The sequence below is a fragment of the Rhamphochromis longiceps genome, linkage group LG6 (assembly GCF_057381845.1).
Source record: "Rhamphochromis longiceps isolate RC_006_pf linkage group LG6, R_longiceps_female_GT1.1, whole genome shotgun sequence".
Classification (NCBI taxonomy): Eukaryota; Metazoa; Chordata; class Actinopteri; order Cichliformes; family Cichlidae; genus Rhamphochromis; species Rhamphochromis longiceps.
The window spans coordinates 34,177,606-34,202,160 of record NC_140562.1 but is presented as its reverse complement, the minus strand read 5'-3'; the positions used below and the strand labels follow the sequence as shown (position 1 = coordinate 34,202,160).

The 24,555-nt window shown below is 37.6% G+C and overlaps 1 protein-coding gene across 4 annotated transcripts in view; it reads right to left on the bottom strand.

The window, feature by feature from the left end:
* The window catches only part of micu3a (mitochondrial calcium uptake 3a), a 41,283-nt gene that overhangs the window by 9,426 nt on the left and 7,302 nt on the right, over positions 1–24,555 (bottom strand). For 3 of the 4 annotated variants that reach the window (XM_085410332.1, XM_085410335.1, XM_085410333.1), the window contains exons 2-8: positions 21,364–21,511; positions 18,941–18,972; positions 16,791–16,869; positions 12,079–12,126; positions 10,401–10,483; positions 8,106–8,177; positions 3,720–3,815 (exon numbers count right to left, since the gene is read on the bottom strand). In XM_085410332.1, coding sequence (XP_085266458.1) covers positions 3,720–3,815; positions 8,106–8,177; positions 10,401–10,483; positions 12,079–12,126; positions 16,791–16,869; positions 18,941–18,972; positions 21,364–21,511 — 558 coding nt within the window. The remainder of the gene's footprint in view (positions 1–3,719; positions 3,816–8,105; positions 8,178–10,400; positions 10,484–12,078; positions 12,127–16,790; positions 16,870–18,940; positions 18,973–21,363; positions 21,512–24,555) is intronic. The other variant, XM_085410334.1, reaches the window with a different exon arrangement.

Sequence of the window (24,555 nt, the reverse complement as noted above, 5' to 3'; positions counted from 1 at the left end):
AAATGAGCTAGACCAAAGTAATAATAAAGTTGCAGTCAGATATTTTGAAATTGAAAGTAGTAGCACTGAAACAATTTGATCTAAAGTTTTGATTATTTATGTTTAGTCCATGGTAACCTATTTTTCACTGGATGCTGTCTTATAATGTTGTTTGATGCTAGATCATCAATAATGTGTACCCTCACCATGACCACAGACTTTAAAGAAGTTTATTTTAGCCAATACATCTTATATGTTCAAGTCTCTTTAAGTGTAATCTCTTCTACCAGCCAGCACGGGGCGACTTCTTTGGTTGCTAAAAAAATCAAAAAGTGTAGACATCTGCTTTGTTTGCTTCTCTGCTGTTTTTAATAAGTGCTGGCCGTGTACCCTGTTGTGTGGTTTGTTGCTCTGTTGTTTTTTTGTTTTGTTTTGTTTTTTTTTTGTTTTGTTTTTTTTGGTTGTTATTGTCTTTATTGTCTGTGTTCTTCTGTCCCACTGTTTGTGAATGTGTAAAAAATTTTGAAACTTGCATAAATAAATACATTAAAAAAAAAAAGAAAAGTGTAGACATCTATGGGTAAATGGCCCTCGATTCCCCTTTCTGGATAAATTCAATGGATTATTTGCTAGCTTCGATTCTTACTGAACACAATAAGATGCTCATCTTCTAAAGTACGGCTGCAAATAGTGTCCATAAGGATGATAAAGCAAGTTGTGCCTTTGGTATCTTTCTCCATTTGGTATCTTTTGGTGTCACAGTCAAATTGTAACACCTGTAATGTCTGTTTTTCAAAAAGATTAGATGACAACGATCAAAGTGTTCAGCTTTAAAAACACAAGTTGGCTAATAAATTAGCAATGGCGCAGAGGCTACAGCCACCTTTTAATTAGTCCATAATCACAATGAGCCTACCTCCCTTACAAATTTTAGAGCTATTTTTTCTTACATGTCTAACCAAAAGAATTTTGTCATTGTGATGTGCAATAACTTTGTCATAGCAAAGGCTTTCAAGCATCCAGATCAGTCTACCAACTTGTCGACGTAATGCCAAACGGATCATAACAAGCTTATCATTCCTGGAAGTGTGGCGGTACTAGTGTGAGCTCATCATCCCCGTGACAACGTAATCGTTACCACGCCCACAAGGCACGAGCCAACACCTGGTGCATGCATGTGTCTATTTGTCCATCTGTGTGTTTATCTGTGAGCTTGTGCAGTCTTTGATCACGAAGCTGAGGCTAAAAACAGTAATTACTGATGTAAACGCTAAACGCTGTTCCTCACCCTCCCCATCTGTGAGTAATACTCCGGAGGAAGAGCTCATTGTGGGTCTTTAGTCAAGTCAGTCAGACTGTCAGTCAGTCACACCTTCCAGGGGGAAAAACAGCCAACCCCCCCTTTCCGTTTCATGGCTTGTTCAATTTTCTTGCAATGACTTTTATCTCCCACATTTTCTTTCTTTCTTCTTCTTCACATCTCTTATCATACCTTTAATCTTATCCCACCCCCTGCTCTGATTACGCTGATTTCCTTTCACCTCACACTACCCGTCAGTACCTCCTTCACCTGACAAACAGAGAGGTGATTTGCTCGGTCCTACACTCCCTCCTTTTCTACCTGTCAGTCAGTCCCTCCTTCTCCAGACAAAAGGAAAGAGGTATAATGGTGACTAATCTGTTGAGTAAACACATCTTTCTCTAAATACAACCTGGTTCTTTCTTTTCACCCAAATGTACTTCCCGAACTTCTTTTCTTCTCACTCACTTTGTTCCTGAACATTTGTTCTGCCTGCTGACCTGTGTCATCTTCCTTTGGCCTTTTTCACCCATTTGTTTACTCTGATTTTATCTCCTTCGCGTGCTCCTCACCCTCATGTTTTCCACTTATCTGATATCGCGTCCTTAAAGATATGTTATATTTCTTTGAATTACATCTTTTGCCTGGCTGTCATCTTGTTTGTCACTGTTTCACATTTTTTTCTTACTTAATTTAATCCTAAATCATTTCTAATCCCTTTTATGTTTAATATATCCCTCCATTAAAAAAAATCCTTACTCTTTTCCCCCCATGTCTGATTTTCCTGCTCTGTCCGTCTGACATCCCGGCAGATGAAAGGCTGCACGGTGTAAATACAAGGTCAACCCCATTATGTTTCACTGTCATTACCTCAACCTCAGCTTCCGCTGCCAACACAGCAGACAACCTGTCATTAGTGAGCTAGTCTGTTAGCACTATTTTAGCTGTTACTAATGATTACCAGTCTTCAGAAAGTACTATCAGGAAGACACTTTAAGCTGCAATTGTAGAAATAACTGGAAACACTAACTTTGATTTATTGAGACAGCTCATTTGTTAAACCACCAGTCATGAAATATGTTAAGAAGTATCAGTTTGATGAACAGATATTCTGGGATCCAAAGAGCATAAAAGCTTCTGAGGTAATGTCTCAGCAATTATTCTATCATCGCCTTTTCCTAGCTTGGAATAGTGCATTAAAACAATAAGGATGAGGTTGGATGCCTGCTAGTTCCGATTAGTTCAGCTCACCATCTGGTTTTAATTTTGATCCCAGGGATTTTGCAGGTTGTTTTTTTTTCCAAATGTTAACCTTTTGTGTAAATCATAGTGTAAGATGTTGTCCTGTAACTCCTCATGAATTCTACTGCGTGAATTTAAGTTTGTAGTGATAAAGAGACAAAGATTTTGTATGTGCTCTGCAGTCAACCGTCTTATCCTTGTTAAACACTTGTGGCGCAATGTGGGAATGATCTGACACCAAAGCTACGCCACTAGTCACAACACGGCACAGATAACAAGGCACAGATACACATATGAAGCAGAATGAAGACAGAAAGAAGGTGAAAAAAAGACAAGTTATTAAAAAAAGGACATTAAAATCTTTGTCATTTAATGGATCAGTACCGATCAACAACAAAGGCTAAAGTCTTTCAAAATATTCATAATCCAAAAGTAAATAAATATCTTCACAGACAGAGTGAAATGACTTAGGATGGAGCAAAACAGGAAACATTTGGAGGATGCTCACATTATTTCATTCAAATCCACAGTGTGTCGAGTAGAAAAAGATATTTTCTCACAAATTAAAGGTAAACATTGGAGCTTGAATGCCGATTTTAAATGTTTCTTTTAGAACTCATCCAAACAAACATGATTTCACACTGAAAAAAAAAACCAGTGATGATTTCTACACTAGTCTAAAATTAAATTATTACTATTTTTAGAAAGAAAAACAAAGAAGAATGCTGTGGGACAAAGGAAGGAACGCTGGGAAGAATGATGAGATATTTCTGTTCTAACATCTAGGAAACAAAGAAAGAAAGCAAGGAAACGTATCATCACTATCAAGCCAAACCAGAATAAAAGTTAGAACGACCAAAGCTTTTGCAATAATCCCAAAATGACTATATTAGAGTGAAGATTCAAAGTAACTTTTTTGGTGCATTTGCACTTCAACCATTAACACATGACTTCTCTGAAGATTGGAGAATAACTGGGGTGTGTGTTTCAAGTAAAGCTTTTATTCTCAGGGAAAAGTATTATATAGTATATAGGATTTCGAGTTTGATTCTGGCCAGCTTGATGGAACATATTTCTTGTGAACGTGTGGGGGTATTTGGATCCTCTATGTGAACTATCTGGTGCTGAAGAATGAGGAAAAAAGTGAAGGATAATGAATGCAGGGGTGAAGGAACAGTGGACGATTGGGTATGTGTACCTCCGCCAGGTCAGAAAAGAGGACTTGACTGGCGCTTCGCCTCAAAACGTCCCAGTAACTCCGCGCCACAAACTCCTGACTGTCTTTTTTTAGCACCTGTAGGAGTGGTCAAGCAGGGCCAGGGTCAGTCAACCTCCAAATCAACCAGTACAGGAAATAAACGTCCATTACCCATTCAATCAGTTGTCATTATAAGTAAACATACACAGATTATATCTCTGAATTTATATGTGAACATACAGGTGGATATTTAGGAAAGGTGTCACATGGCACTCACTAGTTCTCTCAATAAAGGAGACCCTATCCATTCAAACATAAAAAAACACAAAAACATGTTAGCATCAAACAGGAAGGGGCATACACAAATAGCTAGCTTCTCTGCAGCTAGGTTTAGATTACAGGTAAAGGAAAGGATACTACCAACAGGGAATCATCAGGATGATGATGGATGTGCTATTCTGTTTAAATCACTGAAGCTATAACTCACTCATGTTGCTGACTCAGCAACAAACACAAGGAAAAAAAAATGTTTTTAAAGAAGAAATATATGAAGATGTCACCCTATAGCACATTTTCTTTATTAAATAAGTACTTTAGGCAGTTCTATAGCAACAGTTGGCTCTGTTAGCAAACGTTATTCTACCTTAATAAAGGCTGACCACGGTGCTGAGCTTCTAACCACCCACCTCGTCTCTCTCTCCAGGGAGAAAGCAACAGCAGCCATTTTAACATGACCCTGCAATGCTCTTAACTTCAGTGCGACAATGCGGCTATCCATCACAGCAGTGACAGGAGGAGTGCATATGTGTGTCTGTCTGTGTGTGTCTGTCTATGTGTGAGACAGCATGACAGAGAGAGAGAGAGAGAGCAGTGGCTGGTAGTGTATTGTTTCTGACAGCACACTGCTGATTTTCACTACACTGCAGGCCGTTTCCACTCCACATATAAATTACTACTCATAACAGACAGCTACAGTCACTGTCATTACATCTCAACAGACACTAGGTACAAAAAAGCACTTGAAAGTGATAAAATGGAACTATAATTAAATGTCCAATGTTTCAAATAATGAGGTCCTGGTGATCTCTGTGAGCGAAAAGCTCAGGCTTGGAACCCTAACCCAAAACATTCAGTTTTAAACATTTCTTTCTGCTTTTATGGCTAAAAGGGAGGCAATGTCCTTAATACGGTGATCTAAAGTACACGGCTCTGGCTGTGATCACAGAAGCACCGCTCACCTGCTGTTCAAATTTTTTGTTTGCAATGGACAACCAATTAAAAGAAAGCTGTATTAAAAGGATGGTGGCTTTTGAGCTAAATTTGCTTTTCTCGTTTTTCTCGGCTGCATCAAGAATAACAGAAGTAAGGATTATTTTGAACTTTGAATTATGCAAATCTTTTCTAATACAATCCAGGCAGGAAAAAACATATAGAATTTAAGTATAATTAATTATTTAAATATTTAAACCATAATATAAAGCATTTCAGAAATGTCACACGTGATTATTATTCATTAATATGCAAAATTTTGTACAGCAGCTTCAGTAGTTTTAGTCATCATCATTGATACCCAATAGCCAATCTCCAACTATTTCCTAATGATTGATGCCTTAATAATTGTTTTCCGACTTAGAGCTCATCAGGTTACATACAATTAATAAGTCAAATCTATCAGCATTTTGCACAGGGTTGGTAAATAAGAAATATTCATCCTTGAGAGGTAAAAATCTGTTTCATTTTCGATCTCATAAGGCTCAACAGACAAATTCAACCTCTTTGTGTTCTTTATGTAAATATGATTTTGTTCAGACAACAGAAACATATTTTTGTATGTACCCTTGGCCTCCTTCCCTAAAAAATCTCCTTCTATATCTTTATATTAACAAACTTCCCCCATCAGGAACAAACAATACTGCCAAAAAATACAGCACATGTCCTAAAAAGGACTAAAATGGAGTCTGATTGTCTTTAGAGCTCTACAGGGTCTCAGGTCATTTTAAATTACATCGCTCTCTTTTTATAAGAGTTCATCTCTCCTGACCCCTTAAATGTATTACTCTTTTCTTTGTCTGTCCATTAATCATCCCTCAATCAATCAATCAGCTGACTTGACAGATGGGCAACCTTTCTTGAATTTTTCCCTTCTCCCTCTCTCTTTCTCTTACATTCATCCTTCAAAGTAGCTTACAGAGTACATTTCACTGATAACAGAGGATTAGGTGGACTGGGTCAAATTTAAGGCTTTTTCCATCATCAGGAGCAGAAGGGAATGACAGGCCTTTTTATTTTTATTAAGGTTTTTAGACTCCAGAGAGTCAGTGTATTAAAAAACTCTGCTGCATATATATATATTATATGGAATGTTTAAACTGAACGCAAAATAAAGGCCATTAATGTGTGATTTAATGTGTGATATTTAAAGGTCCTGGCAATCTATATTAATTTAAACTTGGCAGGGTTGGTGTGTCCTTATAATTAATGAACAGATATGATTGATGTAACTCTTGTCACCTAATTTTTCACATTAAACTTAATAATTGTATCTAAAAGGCATGGTGACACACAGACTGCAAAGCAAATGTTTTAGTGACTGAGAAACAGTTCAGATGTATGGAAATATATATGTGTCACAAGTGGCAGGTGAGCTAAAACACAATCACAGACAAATCATTTATATTTTTTCAGCTATTCATTTCCACACAGCAGCCCAAAAATATTCATCGGAAATGTTAAAATACCTCCTTGGTAATCACTGCAGCAGATTCACGCTGTCTCGAAGCTGAATTGTGTCTCGCTTGAATGATTCTGACTTTTGACAGTTTGGAGGGCAGAGCCCAAAGGGAAAAGGTCACTTTGAAAGTGACCTCATAACCTCTGTGATTGACAGGTTCAGTTTACTGTGTTCAATTTAAATATTTGCCCATGATTATGTTTTATTTCACATTATTATTGACACAAATATAATTCCACACAGGTAAAGTTTAACATATTCTCACATGGTTTCACAAAACTTAAGCTTTTTGTTACCATAAGGTTTCTACTCTGACTGATTGCTAAACAATAAAGCTGTTGAACTGACCCAGCTAATAAAAACAGCCTATTCTCTGCTCCATAAATATCTTTATCTATCTAAAAAGCAGAAAACGAGACTATGCCATGTGGATACCTACGCTGTTCATGGGGGCAACCTGATATCCATACAGCTGCATACTCTAACACACAGAGAGAGACACGAGGAAGAGAAAGAAGAGGACAGAGCATGCAGTCAGAGAGGAGGAGAGAAGGTAAAAGACATGTTAGTACATGCAAGGAAAGAGGATGTGCCATTTTCAACACATCTATGATTACATTTTAGAATACACACTGTGCCTAACACCAAGCATGTACTTTCAAGAGATAAGTTATGTGGGAAACATATCCTTCATTTTTCAGTGACAGTATTTCCTGTGAGCCAACAGCACAACCAGGACTGTTCTGTAAGATACCCAATGCTTAGATCAACAAATCTCTATCTCTTATTTGCTTACACATCTACACAGGTTCTTAGTAAACTTGGGTTTGAAAGATTTACTTCAAAATCAATAAGATATAGATAAGTAACAAAAGGAAGATTTTAATAAGAAGCTTTTAAATATTTCTTTTGCAAATCATGTCATGAAAAACTTACCTTGAGAACATTTTACTATAACTAATGCACAAGATACCTAATGGCTTATCTGTTTGTAAGTTACCTTAATTAATCTGTTTGTAGCACAACACATATGTGGGATGGGACAAGTTAATACTAACTCATCAAACCTGCTCTCTTTGATAGTTATTAAGTTGCATATACACTCTGACACAAAGAGAGCAGTAATGCGAGGTGCTTGGTGTTATTTCTAAAACTCAATCGCATAAAGTGCTGAGAAAGACACATATTCTATCATATATATAAATCAAATATACCAAGTCCACAGCAGGGATAACTGTCACAGAGATACCAAACAGTTTCTACGAGGCAGCATGCACTCAAAACTAGTTACATGAAAGGTTTAGTTTCACACCTGCATGAATACAAATGACAGTTAACTTTGACGATCATGATGATCGTTTTTAACAAATCCATGTGCGCAGTGTGACACAGCACTTCTGTCAGCAACCTTAACTAAATGGTAAGAGGTGTTGTGACAGTTTACACTCATGGATATATTAAAATGTAAAGTAAGTTTACATTAATGTTTACCTGTCTTTTAAGTTTACCCCACTAACAACAGAAGCATTTATGAAGTCCACGTCCACATAGACTATTCATGGTTGGTTCACTGTTGCCAGCATTAAGGTTAATTAGCAGTAATACCCATGCTTGTCTGAGCATACACCCCCACACCCCGTTACCATCTTCCTTACCAACTGCGCGGACTTCTCAGCATCTCCTTTCCTTCCTTTCTTCTCGTTTTTCTTCCTAAAGATCTCCTGAAGCTGTAATGAGAGAAAAGACGAGGAGCTCATTGACAATTCAAAGTCAGATCTAAAACGCTGTTAAAAAAATGAAATGCTCAAATGAGTTCAAACAAGGTCATTCACTCTTTCAAGCACATCTATGATGTCATTCAGGTAATGGTCTTTTGGCAGCATGATTAAGGGAGTATTCAGGTTTCACTCTGGAAGTGATTTATGTTTATGCATATGTGTTATTAAAGGAAAAATCAATGCTGAATTCAATATGAAAAAAAAACAACTGCTTCTACACTACAGTGTCGGGTAAGTTTTTATATACTTACTTATTCAAATTTAAATTAAAATACTAATTTCTTTGAAATAAAATAACGAGATTTGTAATATAAATGTTATAATTAATTAAGAGTTAAATAAAAAATGCACAACCACAAACACAGCAACCTGATGTCTACACAAATACAGATACATAAACGCTCTCTAAGAGCATATGATCATAAAAGACAGCAATAGTCACTGGTATTGTTCAATTTCCATTTAAGAATATTTAATTACTCTGACAACCAATATCACATGTAAAACAGAAAAATCTGTATCTAAACCCTCAATGTGAGAATCTTTTTCTGTCCCACACCTGCCTGCTCCCACAGGATTTTAAATCATTACCACTCCCTCCCGCTGATGTGCCATCCCACTCCCACCAACCTTCAGAGATTCTGATCCCTTCATGCCTGCAGCGGTGTTTTGACTTGAAAACGTGTCAGTTCTATCCCACAGGGAAAGAAACACATGTGTAGCCCTCAAGAAATCCTACAGTTAGTCTTCTCAGCTTTGTAAATAAGCTGCCTTTAGAAGATGCAAATTCAAAGTCAACCTTTTTAACTGCTTTAAACGTTAAAATATAGTTAAAGCTCAAGGCACTGGGAATAAAGGTACATAATAGTATATTCGCTTAGGGTACTACAATGTTGGCCAAATGTTTTTTTTATTGATTAAGATGATGGAGACACTTTAATAGGGAAAAGACTTCTGTAAATGATGCAATCTGTGAATGTATTGTTTGAGAGCGCAAGGATGCTTGCATGAGACTTGAGGAACAGTCTTACAGGCAGATAAAGCTGAAACACGACCAAGCATTAGTCCAAATTCTGAAATGATTTACTGAGTTTACAAACGTAATGTAACATGCTGAGAATCAAGATTAATTTCAAGCTGTCAGTCTGTTAAGTTTTCAATAAGGTAGTAGCAGCAAATGTTCTCAATCTTGCCCATCTGTAACATGGTGATGTTAATTTAACCAGAGAGCACAATTATTTGTATCTAAAAACTGTTAAATCTCTTTAAAAATCCCAGACAGAAGCTAGGAAAAGTCTAACATCAACTAGAGCAGCCTGCCTTACCAACTCTACTCGATTAGCAACAAAAATGTGGAGCCAAGTCACCAGAAGCACAGCACTACCACAGAAAATCAAAAAATCTTGTTGTCCTTTTTGGGGAGTTTTGACCTGTGATATCAAAAATGGTAGAATGTCAGGTATTAAATTTATCAGTATTGAGCTTGTAGTACTGTAACAGCCCAAGTCACAGTGGGTAAGGAATCATTTTAGTAATGTAAGGTAGACAAGATTTGACATACTGACATTTGATCTATAAATGTGATCTATGACAATTCAAGTGTTTCTACTATGCCTGGTTTGACAGTTCATAAACAGTGTTAAGTTCATTATAGTTGCTAATACTGACATAGAAAACAACCAGGCAAGGAAAAAACATCTAGGATGGACTGATTTGTGCAATCTTGTTTTTAAAGCTTCAAGATGAGGATTTCTGGTACGCCAATCTTTACTTTTCAAAAACCAGACATCATGAGTCAGAGGGTGACACTGGATGAACTGAGGGTCTGCACTAAAGCCCGTCATTTGATGTATAAGATTTAGTATCCTTTTTCCTGTAAATCACATAAACATATTTGTACTATAAGAGTCCAAGAATTAAAATATTGACTTGAAAATGGGCAAAATAGGGCCTCTTTAATTTTAGTAATTTAATAAACTACATTAAAACACCATGGTACAAGTCAAAATTAGATTTTCAAAAGTAAGGTTTTGTCTTTTGTCCACTCTAAAATCATGGATTGTTATTTAATACTAAAGCTATTCTTTAACACTGCTTTTTAGTAAAAGGAGTAACAAAAAGGGTTAATATTAATATGTAAATTCAGGTTTTCTCCCAATATCTGCGACTCACCACTAGGAACTCCCTCTTATCCACCATCTGGTTGCCGTCTGCATCAAACATATTGAAAGCAATCTTAAAGCCAGCATGAGGCTCTGGGGAACAGAGAAGGGAACACATAGGGTGAGTGTGTGCATGTGTTTGTTAAAGGCAATTTGAAATCCATAAATAGTAAGTGGAAAAAGTGTCTCAAAGCATCAATAGGAGGGAGAATGACTTAAATGAAGCCACAGTTTCAAACATAGCTGCTTATCCAAAGAAAACATTAAAGTGTTGACCAGGTTAAAGTTATTAAAAAAAAAACACAATAGCAGAACAAATACATTTGCTACAGACTGACCTTTCAATTTGACATTTTATTCTATTTATTCAACCATTTTTAAGGCCAAACAAGGAAGCATGCATGTAAAAAAAAAAAGAAAAAGAAAAAAAGACAGTAATTTCTATTTAAACTAGTTTCACATGCTGGTCATACGTCTAAGAGATGAAGTAAAATGTAATTTCAATTATGGTCTTATGGTTTTTGGTGTGGGGGTGTGCACTGCCTTTCACCCTGTGGCAGCTATGACAAACTCCAGCCCCCTGCAAGCAGAAACTGAGCAGTTAAGATCAAGTATGCTTATTTTTATTCACTATAACTTCATCCATCATCTATTTAGGTTGAATTAAAATTAAAATTTGTGGAAAAATCATTAAAAGAAACAACTTTTTATTGATCCCTTATGTGTCAGTACAGCTGAGATCCATATTTGTAAAACACCCTAAAACATGCTATGCCAGTGACTGGCCCACCCCCAAGCATCAGAGCAATACAGTGTACACTCTTAAATGTCAAGAGGATGGCTGTAAATTATACACCGGGGACACCAAACAACCTCTGGCTAAGTGGACGGCGCAACACAGAAGAGCCTCGTCCTCTGGCCTTGACTCTTTAGTCCACTTAGACACACGGGCCAATGGTCACGCTTTCAATTACAAGGACGTGCACATCCTGGACAGGGAGGAACGCTGGTATCATCAAGGAGCCAAGGAGGACATTTATGTGAAAAGGGAATGACAATGTTGGAATTGAGGAGGCCTTAGAGAAAATCTTTAACCATCTGATCGCAGTCATTACCCAACTGTCTGTGAAGAGTGCAAGAGGCTACTGATTAACGGTCACGCCAATTTGCATATCAACCATTATGAAACTGATCTCATTGCTCATTGTTATGCAGTGGCGCTACTTTCAATCGTTATGCAGCTGGACTGTTTGTAAGGTTAGGGGGAGACTGGGTCACTTGGATGAGTGCTGAAAGTACTGAAATTGTTGCTTCCAGATGAAAAGAATAAACTTTATGGAATTTTATAGCCACTTTCTTTTTTTCTTTTGTTAAAGAAATTTATCTATTACTTTTCTTCATCTTTTGAGAAGATGTTCTTGCAACTTTCCTTACGTTTACATTTTTTTCATCTTTGGTCTGTCTCTGTCTCTTTTTGTCTTGCCCTAAGGTGAAGGGGAAAACCACAGCATTTGTGAGATCAACATTTTTTAAATTTCTATATGTACTTAGCGCACTTCACTTTGTCACGTAATTTTTCTAAAAATAAGAATATAATAATGCAAACAACAACTGGGTGAAAGAGATATGATAAAAAGGTGCAGATGAGTTTAAGTGAAAGGAGAATGTGTGCAACTGAATTGACTCACTTGTCAAGATGCAGAGCAGGAACAGGTACTCTGTGTATGAGATGATGCCTGGTAATGAGATCAAGACAGAGAGAGTTAAGGAAGAGGTCATATTCAACTCACACACACACACACACATACACACATTCACAATGTTTACAGATGTTCAAAGACTGTGGGCCTCACACAAAGACATACACACTAACACACATAATCCTTCCTTTCATGGAGATAGCATCTTAAAATGTGTCTTCTCAAAGCGGAGCTGCCAGCGGCCATTTGGCCACACACCGATTCTTTTTCTACACCCCAAGTGTCCAGACTAAAGACACAGGCTAGCGTGTGTCTGTGTGTGTATGTGTCTTGTGTTTGGATAAGCAAGTGAAAAATGTTTCAGGAGGTGATCCTTTCTTGCCTCAGGCACATTCAGGAATCTTTGCAGCTCCATCTACGCTCTCTCTCCCTCTTTTTTCGCTTTCTGTCTGATCGTTCAGATAGTTCAGGGTGGTTCGCTTGAGTGTTACGGGAGACTTCTCCCCCATTTGTGTGTATGTATGCATGAGTGTGTGAGGGTGAACACGACACCAGTTAAAGTCAGTGTGAGCCTTGTGTTTTGCTGATGCTTGACTGCTTTGTGTAGAGGAGCTGGTTTGGAACTGAAGTCTTTTTCCCCCATGTAGCCTGAGCTCTGCATAGACTAGAGCATACAAAATTGAAGCTACTCAGGTTTCTATAATACAGTCTGTTGTGTGTTTACGCTCCCATGCTTTCAGTGATATACCACAGAATAAGAGGGATTAATACTGATCTCAAGGTGATATTTAATCATGATGGAAAGGGCTGTAAACAGGCATTATATGTCCTCTCCAATAGTTTTAACATTAACATATGTTCCATATGTTTGTTGATTTTGCCTTCCTTTTCTTTTAATTGTCAGTGGGTTAAAGATGTTAAGAGTCCATTGTAATCCAATAATAACAAATCTGATGGTTTGAATCAGCCCCAAGAAATTTTATTAACTCAAAAAACCCTGATATTTACCTCCAGAGAAATTTATTTAACTTAATCTATATCAATGCATATGTTAATACTAAAGCACCTTCCTCTATTATGGACATCTGCTATGGACTCACTAGAATAGCATATATTAAGAAGCCCAAGAAGATCTAAATTTTGTGTTTGTTGTGCAGGTCAACTAAAGACAAATATAAGGGTTAGTTAAGTACATGTGAACCATGATGACATTACAGTAGTACTAATAAACCGTTTTAAATGGAAAACATGAATGTGTCACATGAGTATTAACATATTAGGCACAGGTAACAATGTTCCATGTTGCATACAGGCAATGCAAATGACTGCAATGAGTCTTTACTGCTTTGACTATATTTCCAGTTATATTTTCACTGCAGTCTGAAATTATTTTTGATTTAATTATCCAATGTGTGGCATTTCACTTACTTTATCAAAGTCAGAAAGTCAAAAACCAAAAAGGCATTCCCAGTTAACACAAATGCTTTATACTGGTACTATGAAAGGAATATTTACTCAGCTGTTGTGTGTGACAGATGGAAACATGGATTAACATTGTGTTAAATCTGCGATATACATACCCAGCATGTTACTGTATACTTACACAGTCAATTTTTCTAAAGCACAGTAATGCATTACCCATACTGTGGTAGTCATAAATAACTGATAATCAATTAATCAATCATGAATTAATGTAGTGTGTTCTGACATTAACACACAGACACAGTGAACCCCTTTGAGTCTTTGTCTGATTTTCAACTCTATCGAGCTCAGAAATCCAAAGACATTACAACGATTTCAACTTTCAAACGTACTGGGCCACGTACACATCACACCCACAGGAGCTGTTCAGCCACTGAAAAGCCATGTCATGAAGTTCCTGAGAACAGCTTGTGTGCTGATGTTAATGTCACTGGAGTTTTGGAGCTTTACACATTATGTACCTCAGCACTCGGTGACCCCCGCTATATAACTTTATGGGGTCTGCCACTTCATGGCTGAGTTTCTATGGTTACTAAATCCCTCCACTTTGTAGTAAAACCACTTACAGCTGATTGTGAAAATATAGGATTTAAATTTAATGGACTGACTTGTTGCAACAGTGACACGACTGAGTTCAGTGAGCGCTGTAGAAGGACTCATTCTTTTACAAATGCATGCAAGGCCACACATTTTATACACCTGTGGGAATGGGACTGAAAGCACCTGAATTAAAAAAAGTAGTATGAATTTTGTGAAATCTAGGTAACATATGCAGTAGTTTTGTGACCCTTTGAAATCCAGACTGATAGATGTCAATGACTTTGTTTTTCGGCTGTTTCTTAATATCGTGGCACGATGTGTTGCTTTTTGCAACACGTTCTCATCCTGACGCGTAAAATACCAACGACTGTGACAAATTGTCGGTATGGGAATGAGAGCAAGTTGGAATGAATGTATAAATGTGTTTTACGTGTGAAATGAAAATAAACCGAAAAAAGCATTACGTACCCTAAATCTGTTCACTTTCAGATCCTAAATCACTTTGGAAAACACAATGTGATGGCCACAACATAAAGCTATTTTATTGTTGAATTATTAGTCATACTTTGATGTGTTTGTATTGGAATGGATGGCTGGAGCCTTTGCTCTGAGCGTCTCTTACAGCCGCGAGCTTGTATTTACTCAGGTTATCTTTGTCTAACATTTAAATTTGTTTGATGTTCTGACACATGAGAAATATGTAAAAAAAACCAAAAAAAAAAAAACCTTGGAAATCAAGAATGTTTTACTGTATGTGAATGAAAAAATCAGCCCTGTTAAATCTTGATGGTGTGTGTGGTCTCAGTAGTGCTCCACCAGGAATGAATGGTTAAAGTACAATAACCATAGATTACCCTGAGGTTTCTGTTTACAAACTTTCTCTTTTTCCTCTCTTACCATATTCATTTCTCTGTCTACTTTGCCTGTTTGTCTTTTATAGCCCATCTTTTACACTCCATCTGTTTCTTATATTTCTCCCACTCTCCTTTTAAATCTCCTTTTCACTCCCTGATTTGATTTTCCTACTCTATTCTTTTTTTCCCTCCATCTCTCTGATGAAAAAAGGAAGCAGACCACCCTCCTGGCTACTTGTCCCTGTAGACTAAATCAAACACACTCAAACGTTACAAGCTTAAGAATATACCTTTGTTATTATGGTAGAGGAAGAGAGGGGATGCATCACACATGGTTTGCTATATTTAGCATCTCCCAGTGTGTGTATATCTGTGTATCTGTGTAATTATCACTACAGGGAATCAGTCCCAGACTGTGTTATTCCTCTGTTACATACTCCTGAGGCAAATGCTTAATTAGGGTGAGCTTTTCTCTATCTTTTAGTGTTGCATAAATTGTAGAGGAGAGGAGAGGAGAGGAGAGGAGAGGAGGTTGTTCAGCTGTACGGAGTAACAGCATGGCACAAACTTGGATTAGAGACCCCTACAGTGACACACAACTCACAAGTATGATTTTATCACACACTGAGAGCCAAGCACTGGGAAATGTGCACAAAAGCACAGTTAGGTCATCGCAGTTACTGTATAATAATGTAAGAACCCTGACAGTCATGCAGGTGTATCACCTAAGAAATATAACATGATGCAAGAATACCTCTTAGATTTCTACTACCTCTGTTAGGTATTTGCGGGCTGAATGAAAAGAAAAAAAATACATAATAAAGATAATTAAGTTAATTGCAAGGATGCATAATTATATTAGTGATCCAAGCAAAAACCCCGCCCCTTTGCTCCTGTCCTAAAACACAGACATATATGCTAATTTATCATGTTATTCTCTTTATCTTCATTAATATCTTTTTATGTAGTCATATGGCATAAATGGCTGTTCATAAACACCAGACAAATGAATAATAAATACTTGTATCTATTCTTCTTTGCAGGCGACATGTTTATTGTATAAGACAAAGCAATCAATCCCAGGTACTATTAGTGTCACTGTTTGATGCACACTTATTTACATATATGCATGACAGCTCATTCCAGTAACCCAAAGTGTCACTGCACTAAAATTTTGATTACCAAAATGTATTTCCGAACAATGTACACATACATAATGTGAATGTAATGTCACAATTTGTTTTGACATTAGTTACTACACATAATATATATGACTTATAAGAGGACAAAGTATTATATTTAGCACTCAATTCATTTGTGTGTTTTAAAAATAATTTCCAAAAGCTAAATAAATGATAATCGTGGTGCTCTAGGCAGTTTATAAAGTTTCATTCAAACTGATTAAAGTGACTGATTAGGAGGAGTTAGGGAACATACAGACATAGAGAATAGACATTACATGGTCTTAAAATGACAGTCGTGATTTTTACAACATTAAATTCTCTGACAGTGTATCAGCAAACAATTGTTCAGTATTTTAAATAATCTTTAACAACTTGAAAGCTGAAGAAACTTAAATACTTTACCATGTTTACTCATCATATAAACCGAGTCCTATTTGACTGACATTCACTGACCTTGTTATTATCTGACTCTTACACTCCTACTTATGTGCTCTGATAACAATTAAAAGAGAAAACAGTGTCAATGGGTTTTGTGTACAGTGCATGTGTGTTCCTTTTTTTATTTAGTGAAAAGGTATTTTGCTCCTGTTTTGTGTGTATGTGCGTGTGTGCGTGTGTGTGTGTGTGTACGCTCTCTGACCTCGTCCTCTCAGGTTGCGAAATAGTTTGGAGGATCCTCTCCACACGGGAGGAGTGTCTGATAGGATCTTCTCCAGCTCCTTACAGACACATACAAACACACAATAAAAAGGTAAGATAAACTCTAAAAACACAGACCTCTAACTTCAAACTTCAACTTTTACACACACCGATCCAGCGCAAACAGGAAAGGTTAGCATGCCGTGGAAAGAAGGAAAAAAAAAGCTTGGCAGGCCAACTATTTTAGTATTGTTATTAATGTGGTATTTTATATGACTTGTATAGAAAGGAATGTATGTATATATTTTTTTTTTAATTGACACAAAGACTGCTTTGAAGAAAGAAAAAATAAAGTACCAAAAGTAGCCTGTGGAGGTTTTGACCATTTGTGGTGCTGTGAATTAGGATTTGAGTGGAGTCTGCATTTTTCTTAGATTTCACACTCCAGCAGCACAAGAATTTCCTTATGGATTCTTAAAAAGAAGTTACAACACTTAACAAAAATGTAAAAACCTCCAAAAGTTGATTCTGTTTATCTGGACGTAGTGTTTTCAGTGGGAGAAACGTTTCGTCACTCATCCAAGTTCTTCAGTCTCAGCTGACTGCAGGTTTCCCCAATCCCCAGTTCATTTGCATAATGACCAAAACCAGCCCACTGAAGGGAAAATGGGAGGTCAGTTCCTTCATCTTAATTATGCAAATTCTCATGACCATTGATCAACAACCACTGATCGAAGCCCACTGATCAATGGCCACCAGTACCATTCACAGAGAGTTGGGGAATGGCTGCAATCACAGCATTGTAAGATGGTGAAAGATGTACCCTTAGGCCCCCCTCCATTGAAAGAGTGTCCACTGGCCTGTAGGTGTGAATAGACTGCAGAGTCCTGGCCTGACGAGGTAGCTCTTCTGTGTTGTGCCATCCGCTTTGCCAGAAGTTGTTTGGTTTCCCCGATGTATAAATCCTGGCAATCGTCCTGGCACTTAACAGCGTACACTATGTTACTGTGTTTGTGTCGGGGCACCCGATCCTTGGGGTGGACCAATTTTTGGCGCAGTGTGTTTTGGGGTTCAAAAGTCACAGAAACACAGTGTTTAGGAAAAAAAAAAACAGAATCAACTTTTGGAGATTTACTTACCTGGATGATTGAGCATTCATCTAAAGAATGTAAAAATTACTTGTGTCTAAAATCACTGTTTAAATGTTCAAATCCTTTTCAAAATCTATTTTATGGTCTGATTTTACGTTAAACAAAAGATTAAACAAGTTATGCTTCAGAATGTAGCCATCTTGTTATTAATAAGATACTGTATTACGGGCATGTGTAGCATCCTCAGGTTCCCTTTCAGATTTGATGGATGTTATCAAATTTAAAAAATTAGGATCACAATAATGCAACCCTTCAACACAAGACTTTTAAAAAGTGGCTGATTTTATATACAGTTTATATGAATAAAACTTAATGTAAACTGTGTCACAAACTGGCTCAAAGAAGGTGAGAAAAAGGGATTTCACACAAGAAGCTCACGTAGATATAAAATAATTTATTATACATAACCTAACCGAGACACAAAGATTGCTAATAAGTTGATGTCAGGTGGAGTGGAAGAGAGAGACTGAGTGGTTCACCTGGGCCGGCTTTTATAGCCCGCAAGACACAGGAGACCTGCATTAAGTGACCATTGTCCAGTGCCAGCCAAACAGCAAGCCATAGCTTTCATGAGTGTGGGAGGGTGTGCAACATGAAAACTGCACAGGGTACTGAGATTATAACCAGGTGAGTACTGATGTGGCGATATCCTGTATTTTCACATTCAATGGTATGATCTACAGTTTAAATAAAGCTAAAGATCCTGTTTGTGCTGTATGAAATTTTCAGAGCCTCAGTATTTTGCATACAGTATTTCTTTAATGCACTTACATTTTTACATTTGGATTTTAAATTAGTAAACCTGATTATTGCTGAACTTAGAGATAATCTGCAATACATACGTATGAGGAATCATGACATTTGTATGCAGAAACTCATGACAAATACTAGGAAAATAGGTTTTAAACTTTGCAGTGTATACTGATTTAGATGTAACATGCAACAGATGTCTGTCTGCAATATAGAGGAGCACGAAAAACAGTTAGAGTGTGTTTCCCACCTGTTTTGTCAGGGACCTCCAGGGCCTCTTGCCTGCCAGGGAAACGAGACAAAAGAGAAGAGAAGAAGAAGGGAAAGAGGAGAAGAGAGTTTGGGTGGGCTCAGTCAGATAGCATCTGTGTGATCTAGAAATGGGTCTTAATGTGCCAGGTACAGTCACAACACACACACACACAGGCACACTCATTTTATATACACTGTCATCATCACAGGCCCATTTGTACCATCTCAAGTGCCCTGTGCTTGTCTTTGTAGTATGTGGAATGTCCCTGTAAAAGCACATACTACTTTTGTTCTGTTTTATACAACAAAGTTCATCTAATTCAACTTCAAAGGGGCCATTCGAGGATGTCAGCTGCCGAGAGGGCATGTGCGGCTGTATCGTATGTCAGCGAGCCAAGGCTAGATGTAAACACACACATACAGGTGCACAGTTTGCACGCAACGCAATTATATATCCATTAAATAAATAAATAGCAGCTTTTTGTTTGTGATAACTTCCACATGTGAAGAGATACTTAAAGCAGTGGTCGCACAGGAAAATTTTAAGATGATTCTCCAGATTAGATATTTGCAGGGTAAGAGAAAGGGTACATGAGAGCAAATGGAATGTGTGCGTCTGACTAACATTAACCACAGACTAAACAATAGCTTTAAAGCCACCTGCTTTGAAGAAGCCAGCCAGGGCTAATCTGTTACAAATGACAGTGGGCCAACAGAAATTACAAAGATGTGTTTTAAAACCATATTTTTAAAGTTTTTTAAGAGATGGCAAAAAATTGTATACCTGGCACTGAAATACATATGTAATATTTAAAATCAACCACCAAACAGGGATCAGTAAACATGAGGTATTCACTGTCAATTAAATTATAAAAACAAAGGGTTCAAGTATCCAATCAAATCTTGCTTAAATTTAAATGTAATTTATATCTTAAATTCTTGAAGTATAAATTAGCTTTTCCCCGTCCTACACTATAGACTTCCTATCATTTTATGTTTCTCCATGAATCCCAGGAACCTCTGAGGTTGCTATTTTACCTTATCAAACACTATGTGTACTTAAGAGCCATTTGAAGAAACGATTTGTAAGGCAGTCATTTGTCTTACTTTTCATATTTACAATTTCTCATTGAAAAGAGAGAGGCGCTGCCATCTAGGCTTGTGTAGAGTAGCTGCATAAGACTTTAGACCCAGCTGGCATGTTCATTCATTAAAAATGAATGATTCATTTAATCGACTTGTACTTCTAGCACCGATTAGCAAGAGCAGCAACATTTAAGTCAATTAATCATGTGCATAACTAAATTAAAATGTTTCAAAATATGACAGAAAGCCTCTTTAGATGTCAGTGTTAGCTATTACAAAAAGGTGGAACGCTGCTTTTAAATAGCAGACCTACTGATTGGTGGATAACTTTCTGTGAACATTCAAACTCAGCTGTTCAATCTAACCTTTAACTGACAAGTCTTTAAGTCTGTCTGTTATAGATTTTCTTTAAAACATTTAATTATCCTTGCAGCTGAATTGCAAAGCACTTCGAGTTGTATTTATATAAATAAAAGTTTTTAATGGCAAAAGAAGCATAGAAGTTTACAGTGGTGACTGATTTTAGCATTTTTTCTGCACATTTTCCATCTTTATTTTTAGCACTCTGACAGAACTAATTTATTTGTGGACAACCAGCTAGCCCTGCCCCCTTCCTGTGTTTTCCCTACGGGAAGACTCACTGGCCAGCTTGTTTGCTCAGTCTCGGCCGTGGTTGGACAGATTCCAACTCCACCATTTTGGACTGCATGAGTAGACCTTGTTTTGCACCAGAGATCTGGAAGCCACCCTAACCTGAACCAGGTGGACAAATGGTTCATGTGCCACTATGCAGAGTTCACTGAGACTGCAGAGCAGAACTAGGTCTACCAGCTACAGTCCAAGACCATGGAGTTAATAATATTCAATAATAGGATATAGGAGAGACTGTGAAGATACAGCTGATGATATTGTTTGGTTATGTGTTTCATAGAAATAGCCAGCAGCACGATGGTTTAGTGGTGACCACTGCTGCCTCAGGACAATTTAGGTTCATGCTTAACACCCCTGTAAAAGATATTCTCAAGACATTCAGTTCTTGGTTAAATAAACTTCCCTCCTCCTTGGATCTTGGTTGAGGAGGGGAGAAATTTACAAACTGCATTTTCTGGTAGTTCCCCTGTGAAAGCAATCCTTTGCAGTGCTGAGATATATACACGTCCCATCAAAAGCAGAATATAAATTTGTGTTAAATGATTGATTTAAATGAAGCAGTCAAGTACTCTGGGTACATGTCATATATGCAGATTAAGCAGATAAAATAAGCCCCAAATATTTTTGTCTTAAGGAGACACAATTTTGAGAACAACAGAAAACAAGCTATTTTTTCATACGTACTTCTCGGTTCACTCATGGTAACCGACTCGATGAAGTTTTGTGGGGTCATGTACAGCTGTCCTTCATACTCCACTGAGCTGAACAAGCGGAAACGATGTTCATGGGAAGACATGTACACATCTCCATCCTCAAAGTCAAATGGACGTGCCTGCAGAGAAAACCCATAATAAAGAAAAGAAAAACAACAAAACAAAGTATATGCATTCCACTTATACTGTTAAATAACTATCCTAATTCTCATATTAAGTGATTAAAATCAGGGATAAGCAATTAATGTTCCACTTGTGTCACAGTGGACATAATGTGAATGCGACCTGTGACAGATTTCTGTGCACACAAAGCAATTTCTATAATGAGGAAACTCATCTATTCTTGGCATCAACTCTCTCCATTTAGCTCCCTGTGGTTATAAATAGAGCGAGCGCCGCTGGCACAGTGCAGTAATGGGAAAATGGGCACACATGCACAAAAATACTTTGTCACTACTTTCTACTTGATTAGCATCTGTCTCTCACTCTCTCTCTCGCTCTCTGCAAGCAGCCAGTGCTTCAACTTGATTAGCTGCAGAGTAGGAGAGCTTCTACACCAACCGACTATACTGCGTGAAACTGTATAATTAACAGAGAGGCTTCCATATTTAAACCTGTTTAGCTGCAGGCCCCAGCACACAGTGGTTTCGGTTCCGCTCAGCTAACATGCTAATGAGCATACAGATTCATTCATAAAGCTTTGATGATGCCTGCACCAAGGGGGGCTTTTGAAAGCGTGAATTGGAGATCAGTGCTTGGCTTCATGGGAATGCACCCCACTCAAAAGTAAGAGCATAGGCACCCATGGCTTTAACTCTCACTAATGAATGAAGTTTAGAAAGTTTTGCAAAGGCAGCTAGGTTCACATGCCATGCTGCACAACATGAAAAAGAAATGTAAGAAAAACCAATTAAATTACAGAGATTAGAAAGTAGATTCAGTGTGGCTCACTGCTTTGTGTCTTGACTACAACTAAAACTTTCTGTTGTCTTTTCACAACTGCTCAGCAGATGCTCCAGGTGTTTTCCCCTCGGGCAACGTTGTGTGTTCCCTTCGCAGCTGCAGCTCTGTAACCCTTCTGCTCAGTTTCACGCTTAAAACTGTCACTGTCTGCTAAACTTTTGGATGAATAATGATGATATTTTATCCAAAAATCCCAGTATCAATTCTGCTTATAGGTGTGATTCTTCATCAGTTGACTTATTGATCCATAAACATTTTTTTGAACGAAAAAAGTGGCTTTTGCAGGTCAACAACTATTTTGTTCTCTCTGAGTCTAAACACAGTGAAGCAACAATACAAATGAAAGCATAGGACTGTTTGCACATGTGGAAAAGCACCACTACCATTATTATTTTAATGTCACTATTCTGCACCATTCTGTCATTTACAGTGCCATTTAGGGTACATAAACCCTTTTATATATAAGGTGTATTACCACTCCAGGTTGCTGGGCTCCCTCCCATGTGTGGTTAACTATTAGTGTGTGCTGCTCTGCTTTGGTGCCTGAACCTGTTCTTTGTCGTCCAATTGCCATCTGTGATTGGTCCATCCCAGTCTCCAGCTACAACCACAACACGGCTGATTATGGCAACTGTTTCACAAGTCAAAGCTTGTAATTTGTAGCAGCTGTGATTTCAAGTGAGCAGCCTGACCTGTGCCTCTTTCTGGTTTGTTCTTAAATTTCAGGTTACTTCTTGTCTTTGACCTTTGTAAAAGATAGACTGTATCTCAACAGGCTTTGTGTACCCTTGGATGGTTATTAGAGCTGGGCGATATGAGATTTTTTCATATCACGATATGTTTTTTTCATTTCAGGCGATAACGATATCTATCACGATATAAGCCAAATAACTATATTTGTAAGATTTAAATGTGCCGTTGCTCACAAGTAAAATGTGAAATAATCAGCAGCTTGTTTTTATTTAAATATTTATTTCCCATAATAAGTTCAACAGGGTAGATGTACTTAAGGAACATGAGACTTTTTCAGATAAATAAAGGCAAATATTGCAAACTACACAAAAGGCAGCCGCTAAAGCGTTTAAGTTTCAAAATAGAACAAACGAAACAGACTACTAAATTGTCAATTCCACTTAGAAACAAAATATTAATTCTAAAAATAAATCTTAGTTTGTTTTACAGAAGAACAGACAAAACTGACTAACTTTTGTCAATATCAAATAAACTGAGAACTAAAAGGAAATTCTCAATCTCTCCTTGTTGTATAGCTTAGCTTTTCAAACAGTTTTAACAGTTACTTTAGTCTGACAAAAGCCGAATGACGAATTAGCGCTTCCAGTCAGAGACTGAGGCTACGTCCACACGTACACGGGTATTTTTGAAAACGGAGATTTTCCGTTTTCGTTTTAAAAAAATAATCCCGTCCACACATAAAGGCAGAAATGAAGAAAAACGCTGCTAGGAACATGCCAAAGCAGCAGGTGGAGCTAGATTCCTAACCGTGCAGAAATGTTGGCCAATCAGAAGTCTAGAAGCCTCGGTGGGAAAAAGTAAACAAAGCTGGGGCATAGAAGCAGAACAGAGTCGTGTGTGTGGACGGACAGTAACTGTGTGTATATGTAAGCATTTAAACACTGCAGAGAGTAGAATTAACAGTAACAGTATTGTAGAAATTCATTTCACCGAAACAATAACGTGGCGCGCAGTGTGACGCATGCACCAGTTTATTGTATTTCCAGACTTGCTTTCGGCACAATTTACAGTGCATGCTACTCTGTTTTTTGTCAGACTTGAAATAGCCGAAATACCTTCACACTACGGAACTTCTATGGCTCTTCCGTTCGACAATCTCTCCGGCATTGGAACCGTCAACTGTTTTCTCTTCGGTCACGCTCGGTTGATTTTTCTAGTCGGCACACTCATTTCCTCCATTACGCGCTGGCTCCATTACCCGCTGGCTGCTTCCCAAACAAACACACGTGCGGCTTGGCACTTGTGCTGTATGTAACAAGTCACGCGACGTGACGCTGCGGCTGTGATTGGTTCGGCTCTGCGCTACTTAGTTTGGATTGGCTGACCTTTTTTTTTAATTTTTATTTTATTTTTTTTTATTTTAAGAGGACAAGAGCGGCGAGGTCTATCGCGATAGCTTAATTTCTCTATCGAGTAAAAGTTATATCGCGATACATATCGTTATCGT